Source organism: Gopherus evgoodei, chromosome 2 (genome assembly GCF_007399415.2).
Source record: "Gopherus evgoodei ecotype Sinaloan lineage chromosome 2, rGopEvg1_v1.p, whole genome shotgun sequence".
Lineage (NCBI taxonomy): Eukaryota > Metazoa > Chordata > Testudines > Testudinidae > Gopherus > Gopherus evgoodei.
In genome coordinates this window covers 126,036,209-126,061,082 of record NC_044323.1, presented here as the reverse complement: position 1 = coordinate 126,061,082, position 24,874 = coordinate 126,036,209, and the positions used below count along the sequence as shown (strand labels likewise).

Here is a 24,874-nt window from a genome sequence, read left to right as displayed (position 1 = left end):
CCCCCAGTACAAGTGGGTACTCCACTTGGAGGTCGCTCATCAGCTCTTCCAAGAGTGGGGAGTTCCCCAAATCGACCTCTTTGTGACCCGTCAGAACCGGCACTGTCCTGGGTTCTGCGCCAGAAAGGGGCAGGTGCGGTTTCTGATGCATTCCTCCTGAGCTGGTTGGGCCCGCTCCTCTATGCCTTTCCCCTGCTCCCACTCATCGCCAAGGTCCTTCAAAAGGTGAAAGCAGACAAGGCGAGGGTCATTCTCATAGCCCCTTCATGGGCCCGCCAGCACTGGTACGGGGCCCTCATACGCCTCTTGGCAGCCCCCCCCCAAGACGATTGCCGCTCCGCCCAGACCTCCTCTCCCAGGGGCACCTCCTCCATCTCAGTCTAGCCACTCTCCACCAGACAGCATGGCTGTTCCGTGACTCAATGAGGAGGAGAGTAGGTGTTCAGAGCGGGTAAGGCAAGTACTCCTGGAAAGCAAGAAGCCTTCCATGCGTCGGATGTACGTGGCAAAATGGTCCAGGTTTGCCAGGTGGGTGGCTGAGTGGGGAATGTCCCCCTGTGCAGCGCCCCTACAGTTTATCCTGGATTACCTCTTATCCCTTAGAGCCCAAGGGCTGGCACCTGCCTCTGTCAGAGTGCACCTGGCGGCCATATCGGCTTTTCACCCGCCGGTGTAGGGCCACTCAGTCTTCTCCCACTTTGACCTCCCGATTCCTGAAGGGCCTTGACCACTCGTTCCCATATGCCAGGCCCCCAATTCCACAATGGGACCTCAACCTGGTCTTATTCCACCTCATGGGACCCCCTCTTCAAATCCCTGGCCACGTGTTCCTGGTCACATCTCTCCTGGAAGGCGGCCTTCCTGGTGGCGATCACATTGGCCAGATGTGTCTCAGAGATCAGGGCCTTAACCTCGGAACCCCACTATACAGTTTTCCATAAGGACAAAGTCCAGCTCCGCCTACACCCTGCGTTCCTCCCTTCCATATGGAGCAGAGCATCTTTCTTCCCGTGCTCTGTCCCAGGCCCCATTCCTCTACTGAGGAACACCACCTCCACACCCTCTATGTGCGTAGGGCATTGGCTTTTTACTAGACTAAGCCATTTCAGAAATCCTCTCAACTCTTCATTGCCTCAGCCGAGCAGGCTAGGGGGCAACCCATCTCCACTCAGAGGCTTTCCTGCTGGATCACCTCTTGCATAGGCACGTGTTATGATTTGGCAGAGATTGTGCCGCCACCTATCATTAGGGCACACTCTACGAGGGCTCAGGCCTCATCAGCTGCCTGATGTCCAGGGCATTTGTAGGGCAGCTATGTGAGCCTCAGTTCGCACATTTACTTCGCATTACATGATCGTCACCCAACCAGCGATGACGCTGGGTTTCATAGGGCGGTCCTTCGTCCCGAACCACTGTGAACTCCTACTCACCTCAAACAGATATCGCTTGGAATCACCTACTGTGGAATATACAGGAGCAATCACTCAAAGAAGAAAGGATAGTTACCTGTTCCGTAACTGGCGTTCTTCAAGATGTGTTGCTCCATACCCCGCCCTCCTTCCCCTCTGTCAGAGTTGTCCAGCAAGAAGGAACCGAGGGTGGGGGAAGCCCGCGGCGCCCCTCATAGCGCGATATACAGGCGTTACTCCAGGGGTTGCTGCTGTGCTCCCACAGTACAGGTGCTGCTAAGGGAAAAACTTCCAACACCGGTGCATGTGGCGAGCACACACACCTACTGTGGAATAGATAGGAGCAACACATCTCAAAGAATACCAGTTACAGAACAGGTAACTGTCCTTTTATTCCCTTAAAGTAAAATGGATACAAAAGTTCTATAGGTCTGTCATTCAGACATTTCTGGTTTTCGCTTCAAGGACTGTAACTAAGGCAAGCTTAGTAAAAGACTGCTTCCTGACAGAGTATGATCCAGCTGGAAAACCTTGGCTTCTGGAAGACCTTGACCACAGTTTATCAGATTCTTCCTAACTTATTTACCTTGTGGGCTTGAGGGCCAAGGTATCTCTCCTTTTACAAAGCAGCCATATAGTCACTTCTGTGTCACATACCTTATCTGCTATTGTCAGCTGAATTTGTCTGTGGCAGACTCTGAATTTGGCAGAGTAGTACTCCAAGCGCTCCCTCATCTCTGGATTCCACTAGTTGCTACATCTACTGATCATCATATCTGTTGCTGGGTAGGATGGGAGAAGACAAAACTATGATAAATAAGATTGCTATTGAGAAATCTTTTCCATTAATTAAATATCAGAAGCAAAATCCAAAGTGCACAGATTTAAGAACTTACCTGTTAATATTTACAACATAATTGTCTAAACATCTCTTCCAAGGATTTGATTCTCGTTAGCTATGAAATTGCTCTACCTCATCTTATATAGAAATGGAAATTTGTGGATTGAACAATTTGATTTGAATGCTTCCTAGATTATTAGGAATTGAAGGTTGTGCAATACTGTGTTAATTTTGTTAATTTTTAGTTAATTAAATTATTTTTGCCTGGATTTGCAATAGTGTTTTGGCTGTGTATTCAAATTTATCATATTACTTTGCCCATTATTTGAAAAACAGGTATCTCTGCTAGTATTTAATGATTTAGACCAGAATTTTTACATCACTGTTTAGCACACCACTTTTCAATGTGTAATCTATATGCTAATTAGGCACTTGCACTTGTAAATTTACAGCTACTATAATACATTTCAGAAGATGTCTTTTCAACTGGGTAATTTTTTGTTTACCTTAAACTAAAAGATAATTCATTTGTCTATTTCCCATTGTCACAATATTGTTTTAGCAGATACCAGCATTGCTATATTTTGTGAAAGGGATATAACCAACAGTGATATGGCAAATCCTCTTTATATACAGCATATAAATTGAAAAGCCAAAATAAAAATTAAAAAAAATTGTCAAATATAATGCCAACTTTACAGTTATCTTCCAGTTTGTTGTTCTAGCCCTGCAGGGATATGGAATATGTTTAAAAAAAAAAAAAAAAAGATTTTGTCAAACCATGGTCTCCTCATGCATTTTCAAAATCTAAAAACTGTAGCTGTGCAAACCAGTGTAGAGTGAGTGTGTGTAATGTGAATTAATAGAAATTTAGTATGCACATGGTTTTCATTAACAGTATCTAGTTCTCACTGTATACTTGCAAACTGACTTTGTCGCTGTTGGGGAAGTCTAGATGATAAATCTTATATTGTAATCTTGTCTACGAAAATAATCATAAACATACTATTTATTTTTCTCTTAAATTCAGGGCAAGCATTCAAAAAAGAGTCACTGTTATCCACCCATGAACAGAGATCACCGCAGAATCATCCATGAGTTAGCTCAAATTTATGGCATTGAGAGTGTGAGCTATGACAATGAACCAAAGCGTAATGTTGTTATCACTGCAGTGAAGTATGTTGTGTTTAATCTTTTTTTATTTTAGTTTTCAAAGTAATTAACATCCATTCAGTAGATTTGAATATTGTTTTCTATATTTTGTTCTGAGTTTACTTTATTTACAACTTGCAAAATACATCCTTTATACTTTTCAGGTTCCACAGAAGCAGCTTTTAAATGGCTTGGATGGAGGGGATGCATAATCTCACACAATTGTATTTCCATCAGTTTAGGGAGTATTTCTTTTGATTTCACCTCAGTCTCCTATTTTTAAATATGACAGGACTGTCCAATTATAGTTCCTTTGACTCCAAGCTGTATTTTTTCTGGTAACAAGAGGTTGCTGCTCTCAGTGCTGCTGAGTAACCCACAAGCATGAACTCCTGCACCTGATGATTGCTTCCTCTCTTGCCAGCTTCCCCACAGTCTGTTTTCCCTTTTCAAGAGAAGGGGAAGAGGCATCAGCTAGATGCAGGGAGGAATAAGAGGAACTTTTAATGGAGGCAAAAAGAAGGAAAGTCTTAAGGTGAAAAGTGAGGGGGAAGTAACACCCATGAGGGACTAGGACAGGGGTCGGCAGCCTTTCAGAAGTGGTGTGCCAAGTCTTCATTTATTCATTCTGATTTAAGGTTTTGCATGCCAGTAATACATTTTATTGTTTTTAGAAGGTCTCTTTCTATAAGTCTGTTGTTGTATGTAAAATAAATAAGGTTTTTAAAACGTTAAGAAGCTTCATTTAAAATTAAATTAAAATGCAGAGCCTCCTGGACTGGTAGCCAGGACCCAGGCTGTGTAAGTGCCACTGAAAATCAGCTCGCATGCTGCTTTTGGGACACATGCCATAGGTTGCCTACTCCTGGACTAGCATCAGAGAAAGGGAGAGAAATTGATTGAAAAAGAAAAGGGAGTTGCCTCATAAAGATGCCAGAAAAGGGATCAGGCCAACTGATCGTTACCAATCACTCTGGAAGTGAATAGCCAGGTCATTAAAGTTTCTAGTGCAGGGGAAATGTTCCCTGTTCATGGGAGATGTTTGGTTGGTTTGGGGTTTGGTTTGGTTTGGTTTGGTTTTTTGTGAATGAGGTACTTCCATAGGTTTAGGGAAGCATCTGTATTTTAGGATATTTATCAAACGCTCAACCTTTAGGGTTTGCTCATCACTGGCTTTACAAGGATTTTTGCTGCTCATATGCTTTTGCACTGTTACAACATTTGAACAAATCATCAGTTTTTTTTATTCAAAATCATAATGCTATATATGGGGTAGAGACTGTATATTGTAGTAGGCTTTTGGTCTTCAGTGCCTGAAAATTTATATTTTAAAAAAAGAAAACTAAAATTCACAAGAATTCACAATCTTATTTTGAGAACTGATTGAAAATATGAATGTTGATTTTTTAAATTAAAGCAGAGATTTAGTGATAAGATGCATTTTCTTGCTTGTTTGGCAGTGTGAAATTTCAGAACTTTAGAATTCTCAAGGCATTTGCAAAAACAAAAACAAAAGTAAGAGAATGTGAAGTAGGTGACTCTGAGTTCAGAACTCCTGTGATTGATAACCAGTGCGCGCACACACACAAACACACTTAACAGTAAGAAAATTTTTCCTTATCCCTATTGTCAACAGATTTCTGAACCATTTCCAATTTTTCTGCTGTGCCAGATGTACCATTTTGAAATGAATCTGAAGTCACATTTAAAAGAAAGCTATGATGTGATTGATAAGAATATTTTGATATTTTTTCATGCACAACAAATCCACATGTCTGGAGGATTGATTCTGCTCTCTCTGTATGAGCATGGGAAAGTATGTCTCAGGCTCAATTTCCTGTCTCTGTCTCTCCAAAAGCAGTTCTCTGTATGTTTCTCCTGTGAGCTCCAAAGGAAGGCCACAGACCTTTATGGTTTTGTGACAGTTGAAGTTTTTCCTCACCTCCTCCCCTAGAATCTCCAGACCTCAGAGAGGAGAAGTTGATTGTAGTCAGCATTGCTGACTGCTGCAAGCCTGTGACTGTTTCCTGACAGCATGGCTCTACAGCCATTCTTCACCCCAACCTGGAGTCAACAGTGACCAGTGGAGAAAGAGGCAGTTCTTAAATCATAAGTGAACAGGCTATTAAAGGCTCAATTCTTGAGGGTATTCACATAGTAACAGAGTTGAGTTTCGCAGCTTGACAATGGTTGCTTGAGACTATGGATCAACAGTCAGTGGAGCTGAGCTACGTTAGGGGCTGTGGGGCATTTGGCCAGACACTGGCCAAAGAGGGTCCATGCTGCCGCTGTGAACCTACTGTGCCTTTGGATGTGCAAACTATGCCTACCATAATGGTCACCCCAATCCAAGTTTCTCCTCTGTAACCCTAGTCACTTTATCTTACAAAATGCAGTCTAGAACTACTTGTCCATATCTCTTTCTCTGTTTGAGTAGCTAAATATATTTAGCTGCAGCCTGTTTTCTCTCCTCTGCTCCAACATAGTTAGGAGACTCCTCTGGGATGCAGACATTATTTTCAGGTTTGGCGTACTTCAAGCAACATTTGAGTGGGCTTTTGGGACAGGTCTTTTTGGACATAGTTGACAATGAAGCTGCAGATCAGAGAGAGTTGCACATGCTTCAGGAAAAGATGATAAAATGCTTCTACATTAGACATGAGAGAGAGACAAGGTCATTCTCATAGTTCCTTATTGGCCTTGCAGACCCCGGCTCTAGGAGATGTCTGTGTGTCCTCCCTGGCAACTACCCACAAATAAGCTCTGCTGATACAAAGTCAGGATCCAGGCAGGCTTCAGACTATCTTTTAGAATTTGAGTGGATGAAATTCTATGACTTAAACCAACTAGTAGATGTTAAATTTCAATCCAGGAAGGATTCTATATCTACATTTTTATAGCAACAACTGGAAAATCTTCAGACACCACCGTTCTCAATTTAATGTTAAGTCAATTTCGGCCTAAGCCTGCTTGTTCTTCTTGATTCATGACTTAAATAAAGGGCTCAGCCATACCACTTCATAGATTCAGTTAGAGCTTTTTGAGTACCCACAGGTACTCAGCAGCACCTCATATTTCATGATTCATCAAGACAGTAAGGACGTTTCTTTGTTCTGTTGAATTTTCTGTTGTTAGCAGGATGCCTAACTTAGCTCTGGAATAATTGATGGAGCAGACCTTTTGAATCTGGCCTCTACATCTTTGTATTTCCTTTCTCTTGTAGTTGCCTTTCTAATCACAACCATTTCTATTAGGATGATTAGTGAATTAAAGGCATTGTCTATTGAAAATTCCTTTTTTCTCCAGAGCTGATACTCTGCACCACCCCAGACTTCCTAATTAAGGAACTTCTTTTGTCTTACCACCTCAATCAATACCTCACTTTTTACATTTTGTTTTTTATTAAATTTACCCATCCTCATGATATTAGATGCCATCATCTGGCTATTTGCATATCAATCAAATCCTAATTAAACATGATTAATTATTGCTTTATAATTTCAAAAAATCACAGGTCTGAACTCTTTAAAAAACAAAATTGTCAATGGATTCTGGCAGCTATATCAGAAGCGTATAAGTAAGCCAAAAAAACTCCTGAAAGCCTCGGCACATTCAGTGAAGTCTGCATCCACAGTTTAGGCAAAAAGAAAGTTTCTTATAAGGAAGTCTGCAGAGGGACCACTTGGAAATCTCAGTTCCTTTACCAGACATGACTACAAAGTGGATGTTGCATTTTTATCAGCTACTGCTTTTGGTCTATAGGTACCATCCACTATTTTTCTTTTCTACTGTTTCAGCTCTGCTGTCCCTCCCTTTTTTCTGGTCATATTGCTTGCTGCTTTCCAATCGTCCTCCAGTGTACGATATATGAGAATAGACAGCTTACTCATGCTTCTCATAACAGGAAATTCACTAGTCTGTTTTTTTCCCACCCCTGTATAAACATGTGTGACCGAACCGGTCACAGAGACCCCCTTGAGATTGTCACCTAACGTGCTGGAATTATCTCTGAGCCTGTTTCCCTGCCAGCTTCAGACTTCAGAACCCTGCCTTGTTGAGCCAGACATGCAAGCCTGCTGCAACATAGACCAGGTCTGCTCCACACCCCCAAAGCTGCAGACTTTAACCAAAAATTGCTCAGCAGGTCACCTATCTCCAGCACCCAGACAGGGTCAACTGTTAAATTGTCCAGCTGCTATAACACTGATAGAGAGAGATGCACCTATGGAGTGCAACATCACACCCTTCTCTAGAACTTACTGCTGGAGTCTTGGACGCTGTACATGGCAGAGGCAGTACATGTAAAATCTCTGTTCGTCTCTTGTCACACCCCCTTCCAGTGCGTTTAAACCATATGATGTCATGCATAGGTGTCCTAGCAAGGTTTGGGGTTCGTGTTTCCTGGTTGTCTGAAAACATATTGGAATGAAGTATTGCTAACAGAATGCAGATAGCAATATCTGTTAAAGTGTAGGTGTCTTGGCATTTAGCCACCAATGCCATGAGGTGGTGTGCCTCAGTTTTCCCTCCCATACAGCAGTGTAGGCCTGTTATGCTTTTGCTGCTGTGCCAAGCTTCCAGCCTGTTTACAGGCATAAGCTGAAAAGCAACAATAAATAAAAGCTGTATAAACTGTCTTGTCACCATCCCTAGCATGTACAAAAGCTTTTTCCACAGACCAGGTATGTTACACATCTTCAAAGGTTTGTTATTAGCATCAACTCCTTTGTCCTGACCCATAGATGAAGTAGCCAAAGACACAAGATAACCAGGAAATCTATGGCAGACAGGCTCTGTTCACACAGTTCAGCTTGTTTAGCATCTGTTGCATTTCCCAACCCCTTTGTGTACCATGGTAGGGGTTTAGACAGAGATTCTCCTGTCTCTTTGGAGAAGACTTTCAATTCAGTCGTGTGTTTGAGGATTTGGCAAGGAAAAGGTAAACTGCAACCATGCCTGCCCTCAGCTTCTCCCTCTGGAATCTCTTTGTGTTAGACCTCACCCGATTGTGAAGTTTCCCAAATGCAAAGTTTTTCTTCCTCCTGCCTTGAAGAGACAGTTTTATCTCTTACAAGCGTAGCAGGAACAGCATCTTTCAGTAGAGTGCTTTGTATTGGTAAGATCCTCTCAGTCACCCCCATTCTCTGTTCCCAAAAGGTCAGTTGGGTAGACTTTCCCCTCCAGGAGATTTGATCCCCAGTCTTCCCTTAAAATCTGATCTGCGGGTGAGGAGTCTGGCATTTCAGATGCAGATCCTTCACCCTCCTCCTGGGGAAATGCCTTCCTACAAAAGGTGGGCAGACCCGCCTGTCCCGCCTCACCTTCCATCTGGACTTCCCTTTCTGGGTTCCCCTCTGAGGCAGACACTCCTGTGTCCCCCAAAAGGGAAGGTGACCCTGATCCAGCTGTGAGATCACAGCTACCAGCTATTACAGACCCTTCACTGACCAGCAGAATCCCTCCTTTTTCACTCAGGTTGGGCTTGCTTGCAGCTGCAGAGCCTTTGGGGTCTGTTCCCACTGCAGCGGTCATCAGGACCCCAAGTTCCATCTCCAGGATACATGTCTCTGCACACCCTAGGTCCAGGCCTGTCCTCTGCTGAACTACATCTTCCTGGCAGTCAGCATCTGGGAAGGCCTCTCTGTTATAAGGTGGAACATCCCCTCCCCCAGGGAGATGATCACAGGACAGGAGATGGCTTTATCCAGCCCTTCCTGCAGGGACCTACCTTGAGCCCCGAGGTTACAGGAAGTGGCCTCGACCCTCCCTGCCCCCAACGGCTCATTTTCCACTGCTACAGAGTAATAAGAGACACACTCCTATTTCCCCAGCAGCACATATGACTTCACCCTCCCTTCTGGGGCTTTCAGCACAAGATTCCTTCTTGCTGCTAACAAACCCTGGGACAGATTCTGCCACATCAAAAAAGTCATTCCCCAGTAGAAACGGTGCAAAATTGTGTGCCACTGCTGCAACGGTCAGTTCAGCCTGCAAATCACCAGTTTCTATGTGTACCTTGGCTAAAGATGCTAGGACCTTATAACCTCCCACCAATTCTAATTCTGCCATTCTTCCTGGTAACAAATCCTCCTGGATCAGGGTTCCTCTTGACTACAGAAATTTCTGCACCAGTATCTCTCCAACCTTGGAGCACTTTGCCATTAAGCTTAATAGCATGCATATGCTCCCTGCTTGATTGTATAGAAACAACCTTTACAAATCTTGTGTGGTCAGAGACAGTAGCCTGGGATACACTGTGTTCTGAGATGCAGCAGACTCGTGTTACCTGGTGCCTGTTCCCACTCAGCCAAGGACATTTATTCCTTAGATGCTCAGTGGATTTCCAGTGATAGCACTTTCTGGGCTCCTCTGTTTATACAGGAGACTTGGGATGAGTAACAGGGAAATGGGGAGGTGAATGCCCAGTCTCCTTTTTCCCAGAGGTAAAAAGGTGATTCTGCTTTCCACCAATCCCGTACTTCTCTGCCAGTGGTTTATGTTTAATTGCAGCTTCTGATTGCTCATAAGAGTCTGCGAACCCACTAATTCACCCACTGCATCCACCTTTTTGTCCCACAAATACTGTTTTACATCATCACTGCACATATTCAGGAACTGTTCATGAGTGTGGCAAACCCAGGACAAATAGCTACCAAAGGAGGGCTAGTAATTAGTCCCAGAGGAGCTAAAAGGCCTCTCCCTATTCACTGGGGGGAGATAGCCATGGAGAAATAAGGTTCAGCTGGAACAGGGGTTGCCAGGGAACTAATTAGGTTCAGCCGGCCCAAATTGCTGGAGACCTTTTTAAACCCTCCCTGGCAGGGAAGCAAGGGGAGAGTGAAAGTAGGTGCAGCAAGACTCTGAACTCTTCCAGCCAGGAAGACTTGCACTCTTCCCAGAAGGGGAGAAAAACAGAGCAAGGGACTGCCTGAGAAAAGTATCAGCCAGACCCTGTGCAACTGGGAAGGACTTTACTTTGCCCAAGCCTGTGTCTCCAAGAAAAAAGGAGACTGAGCCAGCAGAGGAGAAACAGGTACTTTGCCACAGTGAGTAACCAAATCACACATTTCTTCAAAGCTTGTAATGTGTTTTCCCCTCACCCACTTGTCTAACAAATCTCTCATTTCATTTACATAGGCCACATTACTTAATTCAGAGCCCCTCTTATGACTCCTGAATTTAACCCTATAGGTTTCAGCTGTAATCTGGAACTGTTTCAAAACCAGTTCCATAAATTTACCATAGTTTGAAGCATCAGCAATAGACATCTTACTGAATATGTCCAGAGCTCTCCCAGTCAATTTTGCAACCATTCTTTGATCCTCGGGAATCACATGGAGAGTGCACAGTCTTTCAAAGGTGATGAAATACTCGGCAATATCACTGGATTCATCATATGGTGGACATAACTGTTCCCATTTGTGGATTTTTGGGGAAGTGGAGCCAGCTGCTGAAGGATTTTGTCTCTTCCACTCCGTTACAGCCAGTTCATGCTTCTGGTTCACAATCTGGGCCTCAGTTTCTTTGTCTTTTAACTCCAGGGCTAGCTGCCTCTCTTTCCTTCTCCTCCTGAACAGCTTGCTTGCTAACTTCTGAGCTTCAAGCTCTTTGTCTTTTAAGTCCAGGGCTTGCTGGTATGCAGCCCTTTGGCTTCTTCTGCCTCCTTCATTTCCTTGGCCACAGCTGCTTCTTTCAGCCTCATTTGTTCCTGCCACATTTGAAACTCATGGTCCTTTGCCTTCTCTTCCACTTCCAGTCTGACCAAGTCTAGTTTTGTAGCTGCCTCACTGGAAGTCATTTTCCTGCATTCTTGTGCTTATTTCCCTCACCCGAAATAAACAGAAAATAACAAACCAATAACCACTTTGTTCTACAACCACCATACTCAAAACTCACTTAAAATCACTACCAGTGTCTCAAAGCAGTCAGCTGTGCACAGATCCTGCTTGACTATGCTACTGTGACGGGTTCGGTCAGAGAGACTCACTTGGAGCTGTCACCTGACGTGCTGGAATTATCTGAGCCCGTTTTCCCTGCCAGTTTGGGATTCCAGAAGCCTGCCTTGTTGAGCCAGATATGCTAGCCTACTGCAACACAGACCCAGGTCTGGTCCATGCGCCCAAAGCTGCAGAAGTTAGGTGACCTGCTGAGCAGTTTTTGTTTATCTCCAGCACCCAGTTCCCAATGGGATCCAAGCCCCAAATAAATCTGTTTTACTCTTTTATAAAGCTTATACAGGGTAAACTCATAAATTATCTGCCCTCTATAACATGGATAGAGAGATGCACAGCTGTTTGCTCCCCCAGGTATTAATCACTTGCTCTGGGTTTACTAATAAACAAATGTGACTTTATTAAATAATAAAAGTAGGATTTAAGTGGTTTCAAGTAATAACACAGAACAAAGTAAGTCACCAAGCAAAATAAAGTAAAACCACTCAAGTCTAAGCCTAATACTGTGAGAAATTGATTAATCTCACCCTCAGAGATGTTCCAATAAGCTTCTTTCACAGACTAGACTCCTTCCTAGTCTGGGCCCAATCCTTTCTCCGGTACAGTTCTTGTTAGTTCCATGAAACATCTCAGGTGGAAAGCAGAGGTTTTCTCATGATTGGCAGCCCCTTTGTTCTGTTCCACCCACTTTTTATAGCTTTGTCACAAGGCGGGAATCTTTTGTCTCTATGGGTCCCCCTTCCTCCCCCGTTCTAAATGGAAAAGCACCAGGTTTAAGATGTATTCAAGTATCAGGTGACATGTTCACGTCCTGTGAGAACCCAGCCTCCTTTCTTCCTGGGCTGGTGTTCTCAAACATAGGAAGGCTTGCAAGTAAACAGAGTCATTTACAACCGATTGTCCTAGTCAATGGGAGCCATCAAGATTCTAAACCACCATCAATGGCCCACACTTTGTATAATGACAGTAGAACCTCAGAGTTGTACTTTATATTTCTAGCTTCAGATACAAGAATGATACATGCATACAAATAGGATGAACATACTCAGTAGATTATAAGCTTTGTAAGGATACCTTACAAGAGACCTTTTGCCTAAAGAATTTTCCAGTTACATCATATTCATACTCATAAGCATGTTTCCATAAAACATCTGGAGTGCAATGTCATAACATTTTCGTAGTTTCAGGGTTGTAAGTTTGGACTTCGATGTACTTTACAGGCTCACACAAAGGGAGCAATTCAAGCACCAAGAAAGTTATGCAGGGAACCGCCTAAGTGCTTCTATTACCCTAGTCAACCCCAAAAACTTCCAGAATAGTGGATATCCTCTTACGTTAAAACATATTTATAATAAGAAAAATAGTCAATTTCCTCTATTTACTGTCTCCATTGTTCAGTTTAAATGGGGAGGAGAGTAGATTGTTTTAGGCAAAGAAGAAATGCTGGGCTCCTTTGAGTCAATGTGTCAGAAGTTCTTCTAACACCTCAATATTGGATTTGCTGTGAGATAACACGTTGGATCTTCAAGTCTCAAACTGTCATTTACACCACATTTAATACTTCCTTTTTATCTTGATTTTTTTTAATATAGTGTATGATTTTTCTATTTAAACGTGTAGACAATAACATCACAAATAATATTTACCATTCTCATCCTCTAGAGGTAAATCCATTTGTCCAAGCAATACCCTAACATCTGTCCTAGAGAGGGAAATGCAGACAAGGCCTCCACCACCTATTCCTCACTACAGACAAACAGATAAGTAAGAACTATTTAATTATTTAAGTGTTTTTGTTAAGTTAATGTTTAATAAAGTGACAGTGTGGGCCAGAGCCCTCACACCTTTGTCAGGGCATCTCAGTTTTGAATTGCCATATCCATGCTATTTTAATCTCTTAAACAGATTGCTAAATGTGACAATTTATGATGAAATGTGTTATAATTCTAGGACATTCATTAGAGACTACCTATGCCACTCTGGTTTTTAATCAAGAGCAGTAGTGAACATTACATTCATGTTTTTGTTGTGTGTGTTTACACTATGTGGCATATCATTTATTACCTTGGTGCAATAAACAATTTTTGAAAGATTTTGTATACATTGGTGCATTCTGAACATCAAAGAGCCTCTGAGGGGAGAAAAGCTAGAAATCAAGGGGATTTACTCACTAAACATGTCTGCCCACATCATTGCAGCAGTTTTTTTTTAAATAGACAAATAGAATGTATGGGAGCAGTAGAAAGGGATAGAAGATCTCTTTTATATAAAAATGCAATTTATATGAATCTTGTCCAAATTTGTTTACCTCATCAAAAGAAACATATAGAGTAAATTGGGGGGAGGGAGGAATGCATCAAAGCAGTGAAAAATCTTAGCTCTTTACCTATTTACAGTTCACAAAATTGCAGACTATTTAGCGTGGAAAGGAGTTATTCAGAATTAACATTTAACTGAACAGACCTTTCTCTCTGCCTTTCTCATAATGAGCACAGGGGGTCATTCACTGAAATAAAATTGGAATACATTTAGTGCCAGCAAAAATAAATATTGCTCTTATGCTTTATAGTCAATCTGGGTAATTTTATTATTGCAAGAGGTAGACACGCATACTGTAGCTAGACTTTTAAAAGACTGAATAATTTTATAACCATTTCTAACTATTCTTTGCAAACTAAGATATTGGTAATTAGTTCATGGCATATAATGGTTGTCTGTGGGGGGTCACTAAGTATTGTTTCCTCTATAGTGTACAAAGAGTGCAAAAATGGAGACTTCACATTCCTTGGGTACTGACCGCTGCTGGGGCAAGATACCAGACTCCTTGGCTGTATGGTCTTATCTAACATATCAGGTCCTGTGTTTGTAAGGCACGGTGGCCTTGAGTGTGCATAGGCTTTTAACATTCTGGACTTCACAACCAGGAGTTATTTGTTCAGTTTTGGCTCTCAAAATGTTTTGCTGAATCTGGATTTAAGATGATCCAACCCTTAAAAGGATATTGGAAACCACAGGCTTTTGATCCAGGAAATGTCTTCTGTTCTAGTTTTTGACAGTATCTAGCAGAATATGGGCCTAATTCTGGTTGATGGTTTCAGAGACTACCAGAATACAAATGAATAACAGTAATAGGCTGTTCATTCCTTGAGAAGATCCAGTTTATCAGAGTGTAAACTAACAGATTCAAGATTAAAATCCAGCCTAAACCACCTGCAGGCATGCCTAAAACAAGGCTCTTAAATCAATGCTTAGGAGCATATATAAAAGTAACTTGATTTTCAGTGGTGCTTAGCTCCTGCATCTCCCATTTACTTCAGTGGAATTCATTGGAAATTAGCACTTCTTGAAAAACCAGCCCGCTTATTTTTAATTTTAGGTGGCCAGGTTTGAAAATCTTCGCCTGTGGATTAGAATGATTTGTAAATAAAACATTAATTTAATATTGAAACACTGAAATTTTTTGGAAACAGACGTTTTTGAAAAGCCTCATGTCACTGTCTTCAGATGTATGCAGTGGTGTTGTAGCGATATTGGTCCCAGGATATTAGCAAGACAAGGTGGGTGAGAAAATATCTTTTGTTGGACCATCTTCTGTGGGTGACGAGCTCAAAAACTTGTCTCTCTCTCCAACAGAAGTTGGTCTAATAAAAGATATTTCCTCACCCACCTTGACTGTCTTCTGATGACAGTTAAATAGCATATTTGAATAATTATATATACTAACGATCAATCGTTTTATTCATTTTTATCCTTTGTTTTAATATGTTTTAATAAGCTGAAACTTGACCTGCAACTATCCCTCACTTCAGAGATAGTCTTTTGCTTTTGTTGCATATATTTTTGAAAAGGACAATATTCAGAACATTGGCTCATCTGTAACAAAGTTTTCACTTGCAAAATAAACTACCTAAATATCAGTGTGTTGTAGATAAATTGCGTGTGGTATTCTACCTTAATATTTGAATGACTGAATTGCTAATAATATTTATGAAAACCAGTTAATAAAAAGTAGCTATTTGTTCAGTGGGCACTGAAATGTACATTAGAGTGAATAATTAAGATATGATTTTTGTAAAACTTTGTAACAGCTTTCTAATGCCTGGTGTTTATTGATCTTGCTATTCAGTGGCATAGTATGCCATCAGATGTTATGGTGTTTTTATATCAGTTTGGTAGTTTGGGAAAATGTGCTATCCTTGCTTATGTAACTGCATCTTTCATTTAACTGAGAATTGTGTTCTGTAATATTTTATGGTTTTAATTTCAGGAATAATGGAAACAATGGCTTGCCGAAAACATTAAAAGTGGAGCCAGTGATTGACTACTTTGATGTCCAAGACTGAAATGGTTAACCTTAAATTATTATTTAGAAAAATGGAGGTGAAGATACATATCTATCACGCAAGATGCTTTGTGGCTAATTAAATGATTAACTATTCGATATATTCAAAGTTTAAAATAGTAAAAAAGCACTAGTGAGTTAAGTGTATGAGAAAGTGTATGAGAAACATAGCATTGTCTAGAAATTAACTAAAAATGAAACTGATATTTTAAATTTGACTGCAACTTTTCAGCTGCTCTGCCTATTTTTACGTAAGTTGCAGGTGCAGGTATTTTTCACCTCGGGCTGGTACATTTTTCTTCTCTGTTTGTTTGGAATCAGAGTATCTTTAATGAAGTGAATCTGCCTGTCCATTAATTTGTAGCTGAAAAAACTGGTAATTAAACTAATTCTATTGGGGTAGTGATATTAGTGGCAAACATTCCAAAGATTTATACTGAGGGATCCAACTGTACTGTTAAAAATTAACAAATCACAAGTTGCTATAATATAATCCTAATGGATATATTTTCAAAGAATTTTCATGTGATTTTAATCATTCCATTTCTACTGTAAACATATCAAATTTGGGAGTGAAGTGTCTGAGTTATTCCCACATGGAATAAAACTAAAAATTTAGCTCAACTCTACAATACGTTACATATTCCCAGTGCTTAGGCACACTGACACCTGCTAAAGAGGAGTACATCTCATGTTCACTAGCATTTGAGGATTTGAGTACTTTCCAGTTCTTGTTCTTAAGGTGGAGGAGGGAAAATGCCATTTGTTTGTTTGTGGGTTTTTAGTAAGCAAAAGAATAATGGTTTTAGTTTTCTTTGTGTCTTATTTAGTTTGTATATTTAAACCAAATAGAAGTATTAAATTAAAAATGAAAAACATATTTAATTCAAATGTTTGAACTGTAAGAACTCCATGTATGGCTTTGATGTTCTGTAGAGATTGAATTATATGTCTAGGATTGTCAAACTGATGACTTCAATAGTTAAACTTTTCCTCTGTACAAGCTTAGAGCAGTAGGTATGTGCTTGGCTTATGTTGGAATATGGGTTGAGATTGCAGCAATTCTTGAAAACTTCATAAGAAAGTCTGGTATGGTAAATCCCACTCAATTAAGACAACCCTTTAATGATCTCATGACATTTTAAATATATTATACTTTACACAACTGAGTAGCCGACCCAGTCTCCTAGATTTCAAATTGTTTCACATTAATGGTTGTCCTCATGAGGAAGGAGAGACCCAGATCTTTAGCTGGTGTAAATTGTCTTAGCTCCATTGACTTCACTTGAGTTACAACAATTTACCCAAGTTGAGGATCTGGCCCCTTATGCTAATAAGCTCCTTACTCCTTACACTAAGCTGTCTGTCTCGCCCCTCCTGACTGCACACAGCCCTAGATGTTATTCCTTTGTGCTGCTCTTTGCGCTCAGGAGCAGCTTCTTTCTGGATGTCCCAGAGAGTTTATGGAACGTTTGAGGGTCATTAGCCACAGAGGTTCATTTTGGGGTAGATATGTATCATAACATGTTGACTTAAGATAATTGTAATGTTCTACATTGTCAAGATGTTATGGGGTTTATGGTTTTCTGTTGATGCATGTGTATAAAACTTACTTTCATTTAGGAAATGACAACGCAATGTAATATGTTTCTAATTAAATGTTTGAGATACATTTTCTCCACTTAAAAGAACACTGTCAAGGAATGTTGATCTCTTTCATGTGTTTGAGTCTTCATACAATGAGTTTCACATACAATGAAAATAATTTTCTTTTACCTTTTTCCTTTCATTTGGTGAACAGAAATGAACTTTTTTTTTTATGAATGAATCTTAAATAAACTAGCTGTTATGATTTGGCATGACAGTGCATAAAATCCTTAAGCAAGTTGAGCTCTTGCAAGGTGCTTAACATTTTCAATTTCTGTTGACTTCAGTGGGTGTATAGGTTGCTAAGCACCTTTCTAGAAGTGTGATCTTGCAGACACACAATTAAGTAGACCTAACATGTGAGAGAGAGTCTCATTTATTTCAGTGTCACTGCATGACTGAATGAGGGTTTGCAAGATGGGCCCATAGTTTGTGACCCTGCATTTAATATATTTTAACGCAGGACTTCATTTAAAATAGCTAAAACATCACCTACATATTTGTTTGCAATTTGTATGAGGCTTTCATAGCAGTATGTCTAGTTCATGCACTTTAATTGGTATATTTAACAAATTGTGATTTTGCAACTTAAATGTGAGGCTGATGAGAAACAGTCTAGAAGATGTTCAGGTTCTGAATAAATCTTCCAGCTTTTGATCAGAAGAACCAGAGAATTTTCAGTTTGCAAAATAAGGCTAGTAAATATTTTGAATTCATATCTACTGATTAATCAAAATGCCCCTTATGAAATATCTAATAACAGTTTTGCTCGGTTGTGAACACTGACATATCTCTATGCCTATTTTAATACAAAGAAGGTCAAAGCTTTTAAAAAATCACTGACACAGAAATGTTTATTCAAAATTTCTTATTGTAATAGTTCCGTTAAAAAGATCATTCATGCACTTCCCTGGGAAAGCAATATCAAAACAAGTTTTTTCCAAAGTATAATTTTCCAGCTTTAAAAATCAATTCAGCTAGGTTTAACAGTGGTGTTCTCCCTTCTCTTCTGGTTTGCTTTGGATCATTTTACTGCATATGTGTGCCTAATGGGAATGCTTTTCTGATATACCATTTTGTATTTCTTCTTATTCTGAGTTGGCTCTTAGTCTTTTTATCTAAAAGAAAAAAGAGTGAAATCAGTGGCATTGACTTCAGTGGAGCTAGTATTCCACCCTTGGTCTGTCAATTACATTGCATAGGTCTCAGAACAATACTGTATTTTGTAAATTGTTCTGTATTGAATATATTACAATTAAGAGATTGTCTTTGAAGTGAACTGAGGAAGGGCAAATTAGTTACAATACATATAACTTTACCAAGTGCTTTTAAACTATTGTATATAAAATACAGGTTGAATTTTGGCATTGGGACAGTGTAACTGTTCAGTGGTTTAATGTGTTAAGAAGTGCTCTGATTATTCAGTGCTTGATGTACATTAATCTGTGCATAATCTAAAATCTTAGCTGTACAAGTTAGCTATGGAGACCACTGTTTTGTGGCAATTTTACAGTATGTACTTCATGAACACTCTCTTTTCATAAGTTATTTGGTGACAAGATTATATTTCACTTGATTCCTTTCAAGTTTAGTGGTGTAACAGGTGACTTGCTGTATAAAGCTGTAATAAAATTAAGTTCAAATTGCTATGTGTTGTAGTTGTTTGTGAGCTTTTAGGTAGGTGTACATATGTTGAGAGGTTCTTAAAATGTTGTAGGAAGGCAAATATTTGAATGGAATATCGCAGGGGATCCTTCACCTCAAATTCTAAAATATCAGGTACAGTTTTCCTGCATTTCAACATTTTTAAACAAACATCTTTTTATTTTTTTTGTGGGGGTGTGTCTCCATACCAAAGGGGGAGGAGAGAGAGTGGGGGGGACTATCTGCTATCTATGTGGAATTTAAGAAGAATTTTTTGCTAACTCAGGATTTTATCACAAATCTCACAATATATGATCCTTTTTTGAGGGATAACCCCCTATTGTATTCCACTGTGGGTTTGCACATGCACACCATGTGCCCAGAGTCGGAGGATTTGAATGTAGAGACATTGGTCCTCACATGCGCCCTGGTTCATCTCATGCCTCCAACCCAGGGGATATGGGGAGGCCGACCAGCTCTCTCTCTCTCTCTCTCTCTCTCTCCAGTTCCTTCTCACCGCCACATAGTCTGGGTTGGAACCTCCAGTGTCCATAGCTTCAGCTTCATCCTATAAAATACAATTGTTTGAGTGTTTGCTCATGTTGATTCCATTCTAGGTGTGCACACACCCATGGGCACAGTCGTCAGAGATTTTTGCCTTAGCGCTATCCGAAGGGCTGACTGTGGGTACTCCCTTGAGTGCTGCACCCAAGTGCTGGTATATCAGGCGCCGTCGATCCTACTCCCTCTCAGTTCTTTCTTACCGTCTGTGGTAGTTAGTCAGAGCGTCTTTCCTTGCTTAGCAAGGGCTAGTGTTTTTTTCTCCTTTGGACTTCATGCCTTAAGGCTTTGTATATAGTTGATTCTTCAGTAGTTAGTGTTTGTTTAGTAATTAGAGTCCCAGCGGGGACTCTGCCTGAGGGGCATGCCTCAGTCTCCAAGGTTAAAGCCCTGCACAGACTGTGAAAGGCCTAAGCAGCTGTCTCAAGTGCTTGGGGGAGGCACACATAAAAGACAAGTGCAGTATCTGCAAAAACGTTCAGCCGCGCAAGCTGAAAGAGCTGGACATTTGACTGGGCTCTTCTGATAGTCTGCCGTCCATCTGGCCTCCAAGCCCTCTCGGCACGATTCGCCAAGTACCTCGGCATTGGTGTGAAGTGCACCCCCAGCACCAAGCTCTGTTCGGTGCCATTCCCTGTTGCTGGTACTGAAAAAAAAGGCCAAGAAACAAGGATCCCCAGTGACAGGAAAGAAGACCCATGTGGCAGCAGGCAAAAGACCTGCCTCGGGGCATCAGTATAGCCCAGAACCCTGCAGTTTCCCTTCTTCCGTTGGGGATCTTAGCCCCATGAAAGGTCCTCCTCCGACTCCTGTGAGCAGTAGTGGACCAACTCCCCTGCCAGCACTGATGCCTTCATGTACTCCCCTGGCATAAAGGGAGCAAAGACCACCAATGCAGCAGAGGCCGAAGGCTGCAGCAGAGGCCGAAGGCTTCAGCAAAGGCCCCCAAAGAGGGCACGTCAGCCGATAATACTTCTCAGGCATCAGTTGAGTGCCATTGATCCTCCTAGACAATGACGCGCTCTCCACCTCCTCAGGGCCAGTCACCAGAGCCACCACCAAGATCATCTGGGGCTCGCCAGGATCATCAGCACCATGATCATGGTCCTCGTTATCTCAACATCTATCTTCCAGAGGGAGGCGTAGATCCCCTTACTACCGGTACCGATCGCCTCTCCATCAGTTACATGTCGTCACCAATCTAAGTCACCTATGCTGCGGGAGCGTTTTCTGTCCCGCCTCCAGTCTCCCCAGCATCAACACTAGTCTCCACTGTTATCTGTGATCTCTAAGCAGACCCAAGCATCCATAGCCCCTCCATGGTCTCCAGAAGATGGTTCTTCCAGTACTGAGGGACAGTTTAGACCCTTGTCTAGAACCCGACAGCATGACTGGGCAACTGAGACAACAGCAACAACACAGTGGCAGCCGGGTCAGTGGTCCGTGCAGTGACCTTTTTGGAACACACGGGGAGTTCTGGTCATGGCTATGCAGCCATTGCTCCACTCGTTGGCTGCCACCTCGGAACAACAGCTGCCGGCACCAGGCTCAGTGCGGGAGGCACGCCCAGAGGCCAAGGCTGAGGAGGTTGTGGCCACTCCTAAGCCGCCCTCCCCCGAGGAGGAGTAGGACCAGGGCCCTCTGCCTATGGTACAGTCCTACCCTTCATCCCCAGATGAGGCAGTCATAGGCCCCTCCAGGGCCAGTCTGGCAGATGACTTTAAGGACCACCAGGCGGTGCTTCACCAGGTGGCAGAGAACTTGGGCCTGGAAGTGGAGGAGATGGCTGAGCGACGGACACCCTATTCAACATCCTTTCAGCCTCTGTCTTGGCCTGTGTCACACTACTGGTGCATGATGGGGTCCTCAAAATTGCCACATTCATCTGGCAAACCCCTTCCTCTATTCCTCCCACATCAAAATGGGCTGAAAAGAAATACTTTGTCCCAGTCAAAAGTTTTGAATATTTGTATACCCACCTCACTAGTGATCTTGGCGGCCAATGAGAAAGAAAAGCAGACACAATCCAGCTCAACCCCAAAAAACAGAGAGGCCAAATGATTGGATTTGTTTGGGAGGATACTTTATTCCACCACCAGTTTGCAGTTTCAGGTGGCGAACCATCAGGCACTCTTGGGCCATTACAACTTTAATTTATGGGACTCCTGCCGAAAGATTGAGTCCCTCCTGCAGGATATGGCCCTACAGTTTGATACTCTGGTGCAGGAAGGCCCTATGGCGGCCTGATGCTCCCTGCAGATGGCATGGGATGCGGCGGACTTGGCAGCCAGAGTAGTAGTGTTTGTGGTGGTAATGAGGCACAGCTCCTGGTTTCAAACCACCAAACTCTCCCAGGAGATGCAGACTGTCATCCAAGACCTCCCATTTGATGGGAACAGTCTGCATGGGCTGAAAGACACCAGAGCCACCCTTCGTTCGCTGGGCATGCACACGCCACAGTCAGTGCATAAGCAGTTCCAGATGCCTCTGCTGCCAAAGCTGTAGCAGCCTCGTCCGGGATCTGCAAGAAGAAGGGACAAAGACACTCTGTTTAGTCATCTTCTCCTTTCTACCTTCTGCTCACCTGTGCAGCTTGGCCTGGTGAAAGAGTCTGGAGACCAGAAGCACTCATTTTGATGGTGCGCTCGAGAGCAATGCCCCAGCCAATTCCCTTGATCAACCATTCCTTTTCCTCAACCACCTTCACCCCTACTGTTCGGCCTGATCGCGGATCACCTCGGACCACTGGGTACTGGACATAATATATCAAGACTATAGCCTGAAATTGGCCACATCTCCCTCCATGTCTGACTGCGGGATGATCTCGCCCTCCATATCAACATCAGGGAGCTCAGGATGGTTTGCCTGGCTTACCAGGCTTTCTTGCCCCACCTGAAAGGCAAGGTGGTACAGGTCCTGACAGACAGTACCGCCTCAATGTATTACATCAACAAGCAGGGCGATGCCAGGTCCTCAGCCCTTTGTCAAGAGGCGCTCAGCCTTTGGGACTTTTATCTTGGCAGATCACCTCAGCAGTATCTTCTCGTCTTGCCACGAATAGTCGCTCCATCCAGAGGCGGTCAGCATAATCCTCCGGCAATGGGGGAACTCCCCAGGTGGATGTGTTCATGTCCAGACAGAACAGAAAGTGTCATGTGTTCTGTTTGATTTGGAGTCTGGACAGAGGTTCCCTATCAGATGCCTTCCTCATTCCGTAGTCGGGCCAGTGCCATTAATTCACAGGGTCCTCGTGAAGGTCAAGCAGCATAGAGTGATGTTTATCCTAGTAGCCCCCACATGGCCCTGTCAGCACTGGTTCAGCACATTGCTGAGCCTTTCAGCAGCCACCTCTCTTCCACTGTGTCTTCGGCCGGATATGCTGTCCCACAGCCACGGCACTCTGTTGCACCCAAACCTGGCAGTGCTGCACTTGACAGTTTGGCTACTGCATGGCTCAGTGCAGATGAGCGGGCGTGCTCGACCTGTGTCCAACAGGTCTTGCTGGGTAGCAGGAAGCCCTCCACCAGGAAACCTAGCTGCAGGACATACTGGATTATCTGCTGCACCTCAAACTCCAAGGGTTGTCCCGCTCTTCAATCAAGGTCCACCTGGCCACCATTTTGGCATTGCTTCCTCTGTTCCAAGGCAGGGGTCTCTTCCTATGATGATATGGTTTTTGGAGAGTCTAGAGTGCCTCTGTCCACACGTGCAGGACCCAGTTCCCCTGGGACCTGAATCTTATGCTGTCAAGGCTCATGAGACCTCCTGTTGAGCCTCTGGCTTCCTGCTCCCTCCTGCTTCTCTCCTGGAAGATTTCGTTCCTGGTTGCCATAATGTCAGCTGGCAGAGTGTCCAAGATCACTCACCTCAGAGCCACTCTGTACGATCTTCTACAAGGAGAAGGTCCACCTGTGCCCACATCCAGCATTTCTGCCCAAGGTCAATTCTCAGTTTCATACTGGCCAGGACATATACTTACCAGTCTTCTGTGTGAAGCCCCATGCGTCTGGCGAAGAACTCAGTCTTTCACACCCTGGACGTCAGGAGGGCATTGGCATTCTACGTAAATAGAATGAATAGGAGTTGTTCATTTGTGGAAGCAGACAGGATGAAAAGTCATCCAGTGTCTGCCCAGGGAATCTCAGCCTGGATTACGGCCTGCATCTGCTACTGCTATGAGCTGGCAAAGGCGCCCCCACCAGCAATCATGATGGTGCACGCAGTGAGGGCACAGGCATTATTGGCAGCCTTCCTGGAACAGGTGTCAATCCAAGAGCTCTGTCTGGCCACTACCTGGTCATCCGTCCACACGCTTGCATCGCGTTATGCATGACCCAGCAAGCTTGGGACAATGCTGGCTTTGGCAGAGCTGTGCTGCGAACCACAAGACTGTGAACTCTGAGCCCACCTCCGCTGATGTTGCTTGTGAGTCACTTAGAATGGAATCAACATGAGCAATCACTCTAAGAAGAAAAATGCCCACCTTTTGTAACTGTTGTTCTTCCAGATGTGTTGCTCATACCCATTCCATTACCGGCCCTCCTATCCCTGTCAGAGTTGAAGAAACCCAGAGGGTGTAGGACCACTGGCACCTGATATACCCTACTGATACCATTGAGGTAAAAATCTCCAGGGATGGCACACGTGAGCACGCACACACCTAGAATGGAATGGACATGAGCAACACATCTCAAAGAACAACAGTTACAAAAGTTGAGTAACCATTTTTTTAGATTTAACTCTGTAAATAGTGGTAACAGTTTGCAGGTTTTGTAGTTTATAGTGTAGTGTTTTTTAGATTTTAGTGTTTAGATTTACTTTCTTGGGGGGAAATCCACTCCCCTGTTCCTCACTCAGATACTGGACTATGCCCAGAAGTCTGGGCTTCAAACTCAGCACTTCCTGTCCATGATCCTTCATAGTCAGCAGCAACCACCAGCATTGGTTCTACTGTCTTGGGGAAGCCCACATTATGGCAAGGCTTAGATGCCAGTAATTCCCCAGCCATACCAGAGAAGGCCAGGAACTTCATCTCCAGAAATACCTTCTGGAGAATGTTAGAGGGCTTTCCCTTCACCCTCTCCCCTGGTTCTTGTCACACAGACAGAAAGCAGAAGACCAGAAGTCCAAAGTGCAGGCAGTGCGATGTTTGTTGGGGTTAATTTCCAGCAAACATGTATACCATAACTCTGATGCCTCAGAGCCTTGTTTCCCAGCGTCTCATTCCCAGCTCTGATGCTGCAGAGTGTTTACTTAATAATAGGCCAACAAGCATAATGATCCACAGTAGTATTGTGAGCCCTGAGCATTATAATATAGTCCAACA

The 24,874-nt window shown here is 42.8% G+C and overlaps 1 protein-coding gene across 1 annotated transcript in view; it reads left to right on the top strand.

Annotated features, from left to right (window-relative positions):
* The window catches only part of NFX1 (nuclear transcription factor, X-box binding 1), a 185,617-nt gene extending 166,627 nt beyond the window's left edge, over positions 1-18,990 (top strand). Inside the window, exons 22-24 of the mRNA XM_030551651.1 lie at positions 3,281-3,426; positions 13,017-13,118; positions 15,622-18,990. Of these exons, the coding sequence (XP_030407511.1) occupies positions 3,281-3,426; positions 13,017-13,118; positions 15,622-15,697 (324 nt within the window). The 3' untranslated portion in view covers positions 15,698-18,990. The remainder of the gene's footprint in view (positions 1-3,280; positions 3,427-13,016; positions 13,119-15,621) is intronic.
* Positions 18,991-24,874: the final 5,884 nt, after the last annotated feature.